Raw genomic sequence first — 16474 nt, forward strand, 5'->3', positions numbered from 1 at the left:
TTTCGATTTTGGTGTGAAAATGTTATTATTTTATAAGTAGAATCTTTACCGTTTCACTTGTTTTCTCAATCCATATAAAATTGACATCTAATACTCATAATATATACATAAGAGAATTACTACATTCTTACAAATTTAAAAAATAACAAAATTATTACCAATGAAAAGTAAGTTGAATGAACTACATTATTATTTTAATATCAGTCTATACACCAAAACTGCCTTCTTTTTTTTTTACCATTTTTTATATATTTATAAATCCTAAATTGCACACAAAGAACAAAAGAAAAAAAAAACTAAACGTGATATATATATATATATATATATATATAATATTTGAAACACTAGGTTATATTGACATGATAGAATAACATATGTTTATACATATCATTTGTTCCCTTGGGTGGATCGATATTTATACTTAAGGGCCCAAAAAAGGTAGTGCAAGAAATTGAGGCCACTAAGAACACACATAACCCAATAGAAGTTAGAAAGACGGTAGTGATTAATGTTGTGTCCAGACAGCCAAGGCCTATGCCAAGCTTTGGCACTCACATGGTTCACAACCGATACAATGACCGAACTTAAATAATACCCAACAGCCAACGAAGCCCATGAAAGAGCCGTAGCCAAAGACCTCATAGTAGTCGGAGCCTCCGTGAAGAAAAACTCCAACAAACCCGCCAACGTAAACAAATCTGCCGACCCCAAAAACAAGTACTGGAATGCAATCCAAAGGAACGTAATGGGAAGCGGGCCGTGCACATCCGGGTTGGCATCAGCCACGGCCTTACGTTTGGTCTCGACGAGTGCAGCGACAGCCATGGCAAGGACAGAGAGGAGGAGGCCGACACCAATGCGTTGGAGGTGGGTGATGCCGGCTTCAGTGCGAGTGAGGGATCGAGCGAAGGGGATGATGAGATGGTCGTAGAGAGGGGCGAGGATGATGATGAATAGGACAGGGAAGACTGGGAGGGAGGCTGGGGGGATTTTGAGGGAGTAGATTTTGGTGTTCATTGTGGCGGCTTGTTCTATGGAGAAAGTGGAGAGTTGAGCTAAGCATGAGTTGAGTATTATGGTGCATGCAAAGATTGGGAGGACTTTTATGACTATTTTAACGTCTTCAAGTTGTTGGGTTGTGCATTTTAGTGATGGGTGGAAAGGTGGGTTTTGTACTGCTTTGTTTAGGAATTTGAGGCTTTGAGTTGGAGTAGTTACATTGTTTTCTGTTAGGTCTTTATTGATTAATTGCTTTGGGGTTGATGTAGTTGATGGGCTTCTTGCAAGGCTTGCCACTGCGTTTGTTGCTGGTTTTTTGTTGCTCCTACGGTTCAATGTTGCTGCTACTAGTACCTAATTATATCATCATTCATATAATTATATTAAATGCGTTATACTAATCTTGGGCCGATTGTAAATAAGTCTCAAACCATTAACAAATATAATATAGTGTAATGTTAAAGAATTTGCAAATAAGTAAAGTTTAGATTCTTACTCTTCTAGAGTCTATCCGTAATAAACTACATTGCTGGTAATATGAGTTTATTATTGTCGATATAGTTTTTTTATTAATAGCAGTACTGTATTAGCAATAGATTCTATTACTGATCAATTTTGCTATGTTTTCGAATGCTTTAAAATTGTTATTATATAAAACTCATTTTTAGCCATAGAATTGTTATCCATATTGCAATTATCCTATAAAAAAAATGTTTCGGTACAACTCGAGTTGTATCTATCTTTCTACGCTATCCTCTCTAATACTCAATCATTGATGGCACATAGCAAACTTTTCTTAAAAGAAACATATTTTAATACTTCCAAAAATATAAATATATATATATATATATTTTTCTTTTCTCGATCGAGTGGATGCATGAGGATATTAAACTTTAGGCTACACTCAAAAAAAGCAAATACTTTGATGTAATCTAGTCTACACTCATCTTCTTTGCATTTTCTTTTAATTATAAAGTAAAAATAATATAAAAATATATGTTTTTTTAAAAAAAGTGTTAGCCACTCATGTGATGATATTTTGCTATATTTAATTATACACGGGAATGAAATGCATAAAAGTAAATGCATGTTAGTGGTAAGCGTAGAAAAATACCTTGAGAATGGTGGTAAGGGGACTACCGGTGGGGATTTTGTTACGATAAAAAGGAGAACCAGCAAAGAACAAAGGAATGGATAGAAAAATGCTGATAGTTGAGATTCCAAAACCCCATTGCCACCCCAAGTTGTCTTCAATCCAAACCACGAATGTCACTGCAATAAGGGCTCCACATGACAGACTAAACACAAAGTAGTTGAAGAAACTAGACCTCCTCTTCCTCCCTTGTGGGGTGCTTTCGTCGAACTGCTCTGCCCCGTGCGCCGGCAGTGACCCCTTTATTCCACCGACGCCCAACGCCACCAAGTACAGCCCTATGAACAGCACCGCCATCTCTTTCCCCCCTACTTCCTTGCACCCCTTTGAGCTCCCCTCCTCGCATGATGAACTCACCTTTGCTTGCACTGTCAGCATCACTAACCCCTATTCCATGTGTATATTAGCACCAATCAGCATGGTTACAAAATCAACAAACAAGAAAAATAAAAAATCAAACACATAGAAATATTTGATTTGTTAACCAGCGTATCAGTTACTTCCGTGAGATAAAGGAAGAACAATTTTATTTGATAAAATGTTACAAAATACTTCGTGTCACTAGGGTTAGAGAATTTATATAATGCATTTCTCTAAACTTCATATTTGTTCATTCAAACAACCATGTAACATATTCAAAGTATTTTAACAAGCATACACACACTAAGATATTATTTTTAAAGAATCTCAACTACATCGACCCATCTATATTATCATGGTTACGTTGTATTCCACTGTCAATTCATTAACAGTAATAGGAGCACAAAAAAACAAAAACAAGCAGACAGAAAGTAGATGAAAAGACAATGATGTATTACATAAAAAGCAACTAAATTAAGGGGAAAAAATAGTGGTTGGAGTGTAGTTCTGTAAAGAGTTTTGATGGATGAGAAAGAAAGTCATGAAAATAAATAAAATCACTTTGAAAACTGTCAAACTATATTATCAAGTTACTTTGAAAATTCTCTACAAAACGATGCAATTAGATGTAGATGTATAATCTGAATATATGCTCCGAGTCTTTCCATTTTTGAGAATTTTGTTATCTCATACGAGAGTAACCCCTCATATATTATTCCACATTTTGTTATCTAATATGTTTATCTGTCCTATTAATTAAGTTTTGAATTTTGTTTCAATTTTTATTTTTAACTAGGTTTTAAGATTTACACGTTTACCTCATTTTCAATATTAAATATTCACTTTCAACTATTAGAGTTAATATATATTAATTGATTTAAAATAATTAAGAAGTGAAAATATCCTTTAATTTTGACCATGATGAAAAAGTTTTCACTTTCAACTATTAGAGTTAATATATATTAATTGATTTAAAATAATTAAGAAGTGAAAATATCCTTTAATTTTGACCATGATGAAAAAGTTGAAACTTAATCTATTATAATTCTTTTAAACTAATTAATAGGCATTAACACTCAACAAACAACAAAGTTAAAAGTGTAAAATTTGAAACATGTTAAAATTATAACTTTCTTAAATCCTAATAAATTGAAACCTAGACTCAAAATAAAAGATAAAAAGAGATTATTCTTTATTTTTAGAGCAATAATTAGGTGTAATTCATACTGCATCTATTCTCAACGTTCCTCCCCTTTACACACAAGTAAAAAAAATCATTCTATAACAAAGAAAAAAAAAGTCCAATAACATATTTGTATTGGATGTTAGCGAGACTGTATGGACTTGAGTTTATTATTATTATTATTTTGATGGGTGGGAGAAAAAAGAGGTTGATGGGAAGGGATGTAAAAGAGAGAAGAGATATGTAGGGTTGTGGTAGTCGTCTAGTTGCAATGAAAAGGAAAAGAGAAAAAGAAATGGAAAAGGACAAGTTGAGGAAGGAAGAAGTTGGTTTAGTGGAGGTGGTGAAAACCAGATCAAAAGAAAAAAAGCTTTATTTGGTTTGACGCAAACGGATGAGTTCCAAGGTCGTAACACACACTTTCATCACTCATCCATTCTCACTATTAACTTCTTTTTAAAAGGTATAATTTAATTTTTTTTAAAGATGTTTAAAGCTATATGAAAACATGAATTTGCTTTTTTACTTTTTATCAACTCAATAAATAATATACTTTTCATACTGGTGTATAAGTTTCTTTTTTTAACTTATATTTACCAATAATTTTCTATTTGTGTATATATTTGACAATAAGACTTTATTCTCATTATTCCCAAATTACAATCTTAGAATCTTAGACATATGTCAAGATTTATAGTATTATCTTTTTCTCTCATTCAACTTGATCAACTTGTTGAGTAGGAATTTAGTAGAAAATTCTTTAAAGTTACCAACTTTTGAATGTGTGTTTGAGTTAGCTTTGGAATATAAAAAAAGAAAAAAAAAACAAAATTAATTAAGTTTTTTCTTTAACACTTAAGTTTGACAAAGATACCAATATTGTTTTTCTTGGTGTGTATGACGTAAAATATATGTATATATCTTGACCATAGCCTCCATACTATTACTAACTTTAATATGATATTAATAAAATACTATATATATATATGTATTTTGTTTTTGGGATTTGTGTCATTATCTTCGGGGGGAAAAACGGATGCCTACGTTGTTTTTTTGGTTGTGGGACATTTTGCCCTTCTTTTCATTTCATTTTTTTCAACTCAATATAACAAAACTAAGAAAGAAGAAATTGATTGGAGATAAATGGAAGAAAAAAAAAACCCATCTTGTTTAGACCCCCACGTAACCCTTTTATTGTTTGTTATTGCTTTTTGAAAATTAAGCCTTAAAATATTATTTCATCTTTCTTCCTCTTTTCAAATATAAAAACTGAAAATAGTTACTAAATTTGGTTTTAAGTCTTTAATTTTTTTAAAGTAAATCTATTTACAAAAATTTAATTCTTACCTAAGTTTTAAGAAAACAGATTTACAATAATAAAAAAGTACTTATATGTACACTGTAAAATTTGATAGATTTTGACATGTAAATTGAAATATTACTAAGATCTTAACTTGAATTTTCAAAACAAAAGAAAATAAATAAATAAAGAACTTTGAATAAGAAAACCGACTATAAAAGTCCGAAAATTTGGAAATAATAAATACAATTATTCCAAAAATCTTCATGGCCGATCACATGGGTTCTCATAAATCATGGCAGAGAATAGAATTTTAAAATAAAAGAGAAGAAAATAGGCCAAAGAAAGAAAAGAAAAAAAAGGCTTTCTTTTGTTTTTCTTTTATTTTGGTTCTGATCACCATTTCTTCTAAAAATATATTCAAGTTAATACTAAAAGATACAAGAAACATATTAAAACATCAGTTTAATTCCCTGTTAACAATAACACACCTACGTTTGTTTGTTTTGATTGGAATCTCCTACCCAATTCTCACCCAATCGATGTACTAAAGAGAAGATAATGTTTAGTTCTCTGTTTTAGCATTTTTTTTATATGGATTTTACAATTTTAACCTACATAAAAACACTACTATTTTTACTAAAATAGAGATTAAAAAGAAGAAGAAGAAAAAAAACATAAAGAGGAGTTAAATAAGACGAACCAGAAACTCAATGAAAGAGGAGAAAATGAAGACGTAATAAGTTGTGAAAATGGCATCCGATAAGAAACCACCAAGAAGTGCAAGAAGAAACGCCGTTCCCATAAACGTCGTGACATGGTTGGCCGATTTCGCCGGTGAAAATCCCATATATTTCCTCAAATACATCACCAAATTACTTGCGTTTGCCAAGAACGCCAAATTCTCCAACACTTCAACTCCTGCAATAATAGTTAATTAATACCAAATTTAACTCTCAATCAAAATGTTTACTCATTATTATCTAACATGCATGCATGTATGTATGTAGTATGTATTCACCAACCTAATACGAATCCAGCCGCTATCATTCCCCCATGCCGCCCTTTGGCTGCAGGCCTCTTCCGCCAATCCACATACCCTTCCCATATGCTCCCGTCGCTCTCCTCCTTCACGGCTTCCTACATATCCAACCAATTTCATTCAGTAAGATACGTATTATTGAAATTTTTATGACCCTAGCTATACAATGACTTTCATAAAGGAATTTAGGGATGAACATACTTACCATTTTTATTGAATTTTGAACACAAGTGTTATGGGGTGGGTGAATAATTGGTATATTTATAGAGTTAAAAAGAAAATATATATGAAGAGAGAGAGAGAGAGAATATTCTAAGGACGAGAGAGAATGGTTTAAGGGAAAGAAACGCTCTTTCTCTTTTAATAAAAATCTCAATTATTCCTTTTATTTTGATACCGGACAAAAACAACTTTAACCATATAGGTTTTTTTTTTTGTCAAGCATTTACACAAATAATTTTGACGTAATTATTAGTATTTCTTTATATATATGTATAAAAAAGTTATAATATCTTATTGTGTCATATATGCTTTTAATTTTTTTATTTGAAATTGTTAGAATGACTCGAATTTGTTCCTTTATATTATGGTAACCAAGTACGGGTCTAAATGTTTGAATTATTTTTAAAAAAAAAGATACAATTGGTCAGTTGGATGCACTCGGACATCTCCATTGGTGGATACCCCCTTAACATCTGCATCACTCATGCTTCATTAATAGATAAAGAACTTTGGGATGCTAGTCCATAAGCCCGTGAGAGCTCGAATGTCATCCCAAATCTCAATAATTCTGCACTCCAAGTCTTTGAAGATTCTCTTGTTCCTTTCAAGCCAAATAACCTTTGAATTACATTCCTCAATATATAAATTTAACTGTATGTGGGTAAGTTTGTAATTAAGAATCATGCAAAATTAAGAAGAGGAAGAGATCAGCATGCATGATTGGAGTCTTCAATTTCAAAATTAAGATATTGAGACGTTATGGGAAAAGCTTGTTTTAAGGCATAGATATGTGATGGATTGGAAGAGAGGATTTGTTTTTATATAAAGGACTTAGCTGTTACTTGAATTTTGTTAGAGGAGGATGATATATTGTTTGTGTACTTAAGATTTATTCATGAACAAAATGCTTTAAAAGGTAATTTGTTGGATTTGTTACAATTCATTATTATATCATTGAGTCTTCATTTCCAAAGAATCATGGATTCAAGTTTAATGTATCTCTTAACTCTCATGCATGCAATTCTTTTTCATTGCATTTAAAGATTATTTTCACATAGAGTAAGAAACATATATATCAAATTAAGTAGAACTATTATAATTGGTGCGTAGTTATTTATTTGAAAGTTAATGCTTTTCTTTACATGGGTGTCCACATCCTTCATTATTCTTGTGTAATTTCAGGGTTTGAGAGAGAAAAAAAATAAAGAAAAGTAAAATATTAAAAATAAATACTAGTTAGATTTTTTTATATTATTAGAACCGTATATAAAATTTATTGAGATATTTCAACTAAGTTCACACATCCTTTATCATATTTCAAAGCTAAATGTGATGCATTATTAATCAAAATAAACTATACAAACGGGTCGGTGGAAAAAAGAACTACAAATGAGAAGAGGTAAGAAAAAGATCTTCCAATTAAGCAATATAATAGAAGCAGTTGTAATCACAAAAATGGGAGAATAGACAACACCATAGGTACGACTACATGAAGAAAATGATATCTTAATTAATAAAAAGTATATGATATAACTCAAATATATTCAAATATAAAGGACAATGGAATTACAAAATTTAGCTTAGTGCCCTTAATTACAATCTAATCCCTAATTGTGTTCTTCCTACAAATTATTGCTTACCTTTCTCCTTCCACAAGACCACAATTACTATTTCTTAATCAAACTTTTTTTTTTGCAAGGGTGTGTTCAATAATTAATGCGGACCACTTTTTTTTTTTGTAAAGATATTATAATAAATGTTGAAGTGAGGATTTGAATCCGAAACCTGTTGTCCACGGGAACATACAGATGTCAGTTGAGCTAAGCTCATATTGACAAGAGACCACTTATTTAATAAGTAGATGGAACCAAAGTTGAAATTAAAGGATGTTATTAATTGATTTGTTGGAGATGAAGTTCAAATAAAAGGAAAGTTACAATTGATGATTTAGAAATTAGTTATTATTTTATTTTTATCAATTAATGTTTTTGGATTCTTTTGCATGTGTTGTTGACTATAAAAGGGGCTTGAGTATTGAATGCAAAGTTAAGGTAAGTGATTGCTTCATCATGCAAATGCATATAATATAAATTTATGTACATAAATATGTGAGAGATAAAACTTTATGTCCTCACCATATACATTATATTTGGGATGTATGTATTTATTTCTCTGTTTCCTTTATTCAGTAAAACAACCTCAGCATTTATAACAAATTGGAGCTAATTCTTTTATATTTAATTTCACTCCCAATTGAGGTCTCGACTTCTCCACTTTCACTCCCTCCAACTTAACTTTATTAAAACCCCAAAAATTTATCAAAATAAATAATAATATTTATTATTATTTATTTAAATTGGTTTTTTCCTTCTAAAAATTCGTAAAAATATTTACAATACAAAAAAAAAAGTGCACATTCATTCATATTGATGTTTCAATCTAGAATTGATATTACAGTTTCTTAAATATTCTAAAAGGTATTAGTATTAGTATAAGCTTTTACACGTGAATTAGAATTTTGAAAAGCATATATTCATAGATTAACTAATAATCAATTTGATTAACAAACTTATAAAGGCAGTTTAAGATTATTTTAATTCTAATTAAATCATTTTTTAATTCTCCTGTCCTGAAAAGATTGTTGGGAATTTTTTCTCTCTTTCTCTCATAATTTAACCTTATACAAAGTCCCTAGACTAAATGGAGAATTCTTGTGTCAGAAGTAATTCCCCAACAATGTGACAATTATGTGCATGCATAGAGTACATTAGTGTCAAATATGAAACTTACCCAACTATCAAAGACACAATGTGAGATCTGCTCCAAAGGAGATAAAAGAAACTACAACTTGCAAATGGTTGCTTTGCTCCATCACAATCGCTAAGAGTTCAAAAACGCCAACATCATAATAACTTACGTTGTCAAAGCCTACAAGCTAGAGCGTTAGCTTTATAAAGGATATGATTCATCATATAATTGAGTCAAGAAGCCTCTAAAAAAAAGACCGTAGATCCAAACTTGTTTGAATACATATATCTTATATGTATATAATATATATGTATTTGCGTTACACACATTGAATGAACACGGTGCATTGATTGATTCATCTCTACTGTCTTCATAATAGAGTACAATAAATGTCATTTAGATATACCTGTTTAGGATGGAGGTGATTACCCACATTAAATTGATAGGGTGCATTGATTCTTCCTCTGTACATAAGAGATGCATGGTAAATTATATAATTTGATGCGATCCAAAGTTTAGAGTAAATACAGTAAAAAAAATTAATAGAAGGAAATATATATAATAGCATCAGAATAGAAATGATTGTATGATGTAAAAATATAATTAGAACCAGAAGATCTAACGTATTCTATAACTAAGTTTATTAAGGAACTCATCCTTTTATAAAGATTGCAATTTTGATTTTTGGTCTTCTTACTTTTATATACTTACGTTTAATTTCTTTCAAATTTCTAATTAAATATTTAAATTATTTGTAAAAATCTAAAAAAAAAAATAGTTTTTTTCTACATTTTTCTTTTCTGATTATGTTTTTTAAAAAAATATACATGGATAACTAAAAAATGAAATAGTATTTATAAACTTAAAAATAAAATATATATATACTTACAAAATTTGATCATAAGTAGTTCTAAATAATATAATGACCAACTTAATATGTGATAATAAGGCATGTCTTATTTAACACTTTTCTTACAAAGTGATAATTAAGATCAAACATGAACCATTAGGAGGAAAGTTAAAAAGTATTTTTAACAATTTCAAAATTAGATTCATATGCAAAGAAGTAATAAAATTAGGTTAAAGCTAAAGTTTTAAAGTGAATTGAATAAAAAGATTTTATTTAATTTTTTATTATTTGAGCTCACAAAATTTAATTATTTTAAGTTTTCCTTGTTATAAGTATATATACCGTTTAAATTATAAATTTTTACGTACAGATTAGAGGGAATATTTGAAGTAGGTGAATATATTAAAATAAGTTATGTTTTAATTTATATAGTACAAATTTAATGTTAATGTTAATTGAATGATACTGCTATATATAGTTGAATAAAATCAACAAAAATTGGTGTAAAATGAGGAATAATGTAATACTATATATATTCCACCACTGGGCAAATTGATCGGGATATAATTTGTTTTTTCCTTTTTCTTTTTTACAAGTTTGTTAAATTCAAAGCATATTTCAAGTTTCAACTTCAATCTTTTTTGTCCTTTTGGTAGATTTCCACTTATTTATCCAATTTTCATTTATGATTTCTATATTCACAATCACCAAGTGGCTAATGGTTCCCATTTTTCTTTAATTAATTTGATGTTGGCTGAGTATATATCTCTATTATCTATGAAGATCAAGTAAAAGGTTAACATCCTCCTAGTATTTGATTGTGCTTTAGACAAAAAAGGAAAAAGAAAAAAGAAGCCACCAACAAAAATGGGCGGCTTTATTAAGTGGTTAGGGGCACGTGTCTCTCCTCACATTATCCGTTTTTGTATTTTAATATTGATTTTGAAGTGTTAGATTGTCATATATATTAAATTTAGCTTTATTATGCCTAAATTCTGCTTTTGCTGTAGTGATTGTGCCCTTGCACAACCATGTGGTTATGAGTTCAAGTCTAGTCATCTGTAACTATTATTACTATTTCCTAACTCTCATTTCTTATCTAACAAATGTAGTGAATGTTATTGGAGCATCAGTGAAACGTTAAGATATTTTTTTAACATTTCTTAGTGTGTTTTATTATATAGTATTTGATGTCTCTCTAAATAAAATTTTTGAATCCGCCACTGGAAACGAGTAATAAATGGACACAAAGAATAATTACGAGAGAATGTCAAACATTAAAGCTATAGTGGAATGGGCAGAATATTTCACATTTTGAGAGATCTGATAAATAATGTGTAATAAAAACAACATTTCCAACACGATACTAAATGTATCGTCAATATGGATCCCAATTTTAGCTAAAGAAACCTAAAAAAGATCACTGACTTCAATAAGTGAACACCCCTTAGCATTCCCATCATACCCACTTCATTAATATAATAAGAGTTAAGTACATATCAGAAGCGAGGGAAAGCACACACAAAAAAAAAGCTAAAGATAAGCCCCTATACAAACAGCGAATATCAAAGATTAAACAAACGTAGGAAGATTTAAGACAATAATGCTTGGGCCATAGTTGACAAAAAAGGAGGATCTACTGGTCCAGTATCCCGTGAGAGCACGTATGTCTTTCGAGAGCTCGATGATTAATTTTTCATGGTCTTTGAAAAATCTACTATTTCCTTCCAGCCATGTAGACCATTAGGACAAATGAAATTGTATTGGATGATGGTGCATTTTCCATTCTTTGTTTGATGGAACATATAGTAGAGTACAGAGCTATCATAATCTTCTGACGATTATTCTACCAGTTCATGAAATAAAGATTCTCACCTTTTTTCCAAAGATTATAGGTTGTATAACTGGAGACGAACAATGAGATTAATATTCTGAGAGTGAGCTTACAAAAAGTGCACCAATTTGGGTTAAGATGTGTATTTGGGAGTTTTCTTTGTAACATGTCCGCTGTCTTAATGCATCTATGAATGTGTGACCAAATAAAGAATCTGCAGTTTTTTGGGATGCTTGATTGGAGGATCACATATTAATGAATCCATCAATGGAAGAGTTGTTACCAGCCCCACTCTAGATCAATTGCACATAAGCCCACCTAAATTGCTTCAACTTACAAAAGTTGACACTCCAACTCCTCTGGATAAATTTACAACCACCAAATTAAAGCTCATCTTGCCACCCCATCACAATTTCCCTAACCAAGCCATATCAATATTTAACTTCCATTGCCCTTAGATAGGAGAGGGCACATGTGGAGCTACATATGGCATCTGCTTGAAACAACCACAAGGGTCAAGCCACGCCATCTAGCAGGGAAGATATCTTGATCATGGGAGAAACAATGTGTCGAGAACACTCGTACCTAAAGCAGACCTCTTGTTTCAAAAACTTCACAAGCTCCAAAAATAATCCATGCACAATCCATATCCTCTCCACAGCATGCACCTCTTAAGCAATTCCAACACAATGAATAATAATAGGCGTCCCATATACTCTTGTCAACACCAAACCAACTCATATACTCTTGTCAACACCAAACCAACTAATTAATCAGATTTATATCTTTTAATCTTTCTGCAACCCAATGGGGGATAGCAAAGGATGTCAATTGCATCTTGGAGAAGAAACAACTTCCTAGTCAAATTTAAATTTCATATACGCTATCAAATAGGATCACATGTGATTGAAATATTAACACTACTACCCACAACATAACTATTCTTTTTTATCTCTCCCACACATAATACTTTTACATGCATATGTTGGAATGATTGTGACCCAACTTTCCCAGCATAAGGAAAACTAAGTTTTATAATTTCTAGGTCTTCTCTATATGTGTATAATCTTTTATTTTATTTTTTAAAAACAAGTTTATTTTGGGTTTTTACTTAAATACTATTTCTAGGTTCTTTATTAATGTTAAGAAATAAAATAGAATAATAATGATGTATGAAATAATTCATGCTTTCACTTGTAACAACAAGATATAATATTCAATTTAGTGTCGCATATCATTAATTAAAATTGTCGTCGCGTCTAGAGTATCTGACACTAGATTTTATTTCTTTAATATATAATGACAATTTAGTGCCTCTAAAAGGATAGATAATAAATTACCGACAAATATTAAGAAATGTTCTGTTTAATGATTAACCATAACTATCCAAAAACTATTTGAGTAAATATTATATATGAGTTTTTGAAAGGAGATCGTTAATAATCGAGTTTTTAAAAAGTGTCAAAAGTTATTACATGTATCATAATTATATTTTATTTGTCATTATTGGATGTGTCATTGTTATAGAATCCTATACATTTCATTTTGATTCATCTATCTTATAAAGAGTTCAAGAGTCTCCTTGGTTTTTATAGTGTAACATGCTCTTTTATGATATATGATGCCTCTTTTGAGTTCACTAGTATTAATTATTGAATCTCAATTTCTTTTTATTGAATTGAATATTCATTTGAGTTTTATAGGCTCTAATACCGTATTTAATAATATGGGGTTTCATTTCAAAATCAATTGGCAATGAGAGAAGCACACATCTATCTTATAAAGAGTTTGAGTCTCCTTGATTTTTATTCAATACGAAATTAATTTTCAATAATTAGACATGTAATAATTATAATGAAAAGATCAAGATTCTCTCTACACTTGTCCAAGGTTTATTGAAACTCACAATCCAATAATATTTAATGATCTAATCTCTTATATATAAATTGTTTGTGCGAGACACATCACACTCACATATCTTCACATAAATGATTTGAATCAAATTATTTGTAACAATAGCAAAATAAGTCATATTCATGTTGAGTAAGAAATGTTAAGAGATACAAAAAGTCTTGCTCATATATGTACAGTAATAAAGCATTTAGATTGTTTTCTTAAACATGATCATCAAGTTAATATTGCATACTTGTTTGACATGTACATATTAATAACTAAATAAAAATTAAATAATTTCATTAATTACAAGATTTTAGGGTTAGAAATTATTGGAACGTATGTTTAATAGATAAAAACTTTGACAAAGTCGTTTACAAAAAAAGATATATTTGATTGATGATTACTTTGAAACTGATGTTGGGACTTGGAGGTGTAATTTTAGATAGTATTATAGTGTGTGGTTTCCATAGAGATGAAGAGGAATTAGATGCCACAGATTTTGTATTAAAAAAGTTAGAATTTAATTAGGTGGACCTTAATTGAATAAGAATTAATTGATAGGGTAAATATGAAAATTAGGGTTGAATTGATTAGGTACGGATGTGGTTATAGTACAAAACTGGTAATTTGAGCTGATTAGTAATCATAATTGAGAAATGAATTAGATCCGTTAGGAATGGATGGAGTAAATTATGTGAGGAGTGGAGGGAGGTAAAAGTGGGCATAGATAGATAGATAGATGTGATGGGAGAAAGGGAGGGATCGGAATGGTGCGAACTGGGAGGTGCATCAAAAAGTCTTGTCGTGGTGATAGGAGGGAGGTTGGATTTGAAAGTTGGAGGGGGAGGGGGAGGAAAAGGAATGAGGGGGTAGCCAAAGGAACACCATCCAGCATGTAGAGAAGAGAATTTTAAAGAGGATTGTAATTGATGATGCATGATGATGGTACCCCTTCTGTTTTTGTGTTTTTTCTTTACCCCGCCGTACCCCCTTATTTTCTGCATCCATTGATATTGCCTCCCCTCACGTATTCCGACCCCACTCCCTCCCCTACACTTACACTTACGCTACGCTACCTCTTCGTGCAAATGCCCACCCCACATACCCTTTCTTTTTTTATTATATACATATATACATATATAATGAAATTGACTCATTCATTCTCACATATTTTGTACCCTTCAACCTTTGTGTTTATGTTAATTTCATGTTGCTTCATTCACTAATATGTTTGTATCGATTTCTATAAAGAACTTAAGTCATCAACTATTTATATCTCTCTAGTTCATTTGAAGTGTAAAATTCTAAGTCGAATCATAATTTCAGAAATAATATTTAAGGATATGGCAATATTTAAAAAAATTACAAATATAGCAAAATTATCGCTAATAAACTTGTATCGCTGATAGATTTGTATGATTTATCAATGATAGACCATGTTGTAAATATTGGTCTATCGGTGATAGACTTCTATCATCGATATAATTCGATAAATTTTGCTATATTTGTAATTTTTCTAAATGATCTTATATACTTAATTATTTTATATTTAATGACTAAATTTATAACTATCCCTTTTTTTATTTATAGAGTTTTTTTTTTTTTGGTGAGTTTTGTAGGGTTTGGACTTACTTGGTCCATGGGTATGCCTTTTGGGCCCAATAATTGGATTGGATCTTGAGTTCGGGTGGTTGGCCTTAATTTGGGTCAAATGAACTTCACATTAAATATTAATATGAAATAAATTATTTTATTTAATTAAATAGTCAAGATCAAAATACTTGCCCTCGTTAGAATTAGTCAATTTATGTGTTTAATTTAAAGTTGAAATATATCTTAACCTTTAATATTGGTCTCAAATATGATGATTTGTAATTTTATTATTAATTTGAGAAATGACGTTTTAATTTTTTATTGATTCAAAAAATTTCATTTGGATACATGGTAAATGAAACCTAGATGGTCTAATTATTTTCTGTCTTAAAAATCGTACGGTGTAATTTTTATTGAACATGTGAAAAAATAGTATTTGTCAACTTCAAGTACGCTACAATAACTACCATGCGTGCTAAAAAATTGAACAACCAAAGTAAGTTTGTGTGTAATTGAATTGTTTAACAAACATAGGTTTTCTTAAAAAGAAACGCAATCAAAATTTAATTTACAAATTCAAATATATATAATTTTTCAAGTCAATTCAATTCATCACAACATATGAACACACGAAGGAACGCATATATATATTAACCTCACGTACATTTTAGTTTAATTACAAATAATTGTTGGACTCAAAATTTGGATGAGTATAAAAATTTCTATTTCATCCACGACTATTTTCTTAAAATAACTTTTTTCTTCTCCCACTTTTTAACTAATTATATTAATTAAAGGAAGATGTAAGTGACGTTGTTCGTTTGTAGTAAAAATATATTTATATTAATACCACTTGTGTAGTCAACAAATGTTGAGATGGCCGAGTTGGTCTAAGGCGCCAGATTAAGGTTCTGGTCCGAAAGGGCGTGGGTTCAAATCCCACTCTCAACATTCATTTTATTTAATTTTAGCTCTTCCCCCTCCTAAATGGAACAACCAAGCAAACTTATTATCTATGTATATTATTTTTAATTAATGGAAGTCAAATATCCCAATAAAAATTGTTCACTCACTCCAACAATTCATATTTTCATTGAAGTTAAACACTGGGTTGATCTTGTCAAGGTCAGCTTCCCTTGAAGTTCGTTTTTGTTCTTGTATGGAACATATATTTGGAGTTGCTAATAACAACATATTTATAAATATTAGAATCATTATTATATTATTGGAATTCAAAAGCTTTTCTTTAGCATTCGAAATGGTACTTCCAAATTTAGCTTTAAGCTTTTAGAGT

The 16474-nt window shown here is 30.2% G+C and overlaps 1 protein-coding gene and 1 non-coding gene across 2 annotated transcripts; one reads left to right on the forward strand and one right to left on the reverse strand.

Moving 5' to 3' along the window:
- Positions 1-333: 333 nt before the first annotated feature.
- Positions 334-6362, reverse strand: LOC101218158 (protein NRT1/ PTR FAMILY 4.6). Its single transcript, XM_011659179.2, has 5 exons — positions 6243-6362; positions 6021-6135; positions 5699-5916; positions 2114-2539; positions 334-1353 (listed from the first exon to the last, which is right to left on the reverse strand). The coding sequence occupies exons 1-5, from the start codon at positions 6243-6245 to the stop codon at positions 388-390; spliced, it is 1728 nt and encodes a 575-aa protein (XP_011657481.1). The 5' UTR covers positions 6246-6362; the 3' UTR covers positions 334-387.
- A 9688-nt stretch (positions 6363-16050) lies between these two features.
- On the forward strand, positions 16051-16131 carry TRNAL-AAG. The gene has a single exon. It is a non-coding gene; the product is annotated as a tRNA-Leu (tRNA).
- The last annotated feature ends 343 nt before the right edge of the window (positions 16132-16474 follow it).

This window comes from Cucumis sativus, chromosome 6 (assembly GCF_000004075.3).
Source record: "Cucumis sativus cultivar 9930 chromosome 6, Cucumber_9930_V3, whole genome shotgun sequence".
Lineage (NCBI taxonomy): Eukaryota > Viridiplantae > Streptophyta > Magnoliopsida > Cucurbitales > Cucurbitaceae > Cucumis > Cucumis sativus.

Excerpts from the sequence above, each read along its gene's own strand:
- LOC101218158 (XM_011659179.2), bottom strand. Across the intron at positions 5,917-6,020 it reads AGCGGCTGGATTCGTATTAG|GAGTTGAAGTGTTGGAGAAT; the intron begins GTTGGTGAATAC and ends CTATTATTGCAG. Across the intron at positions 1,354-2,113 it reads CCCTTACCACCATTCTCAAG|GTACTAGTAGCAGCAACATT; the intron begins GTATTTTTCTAC and ends TGATATAATTAG.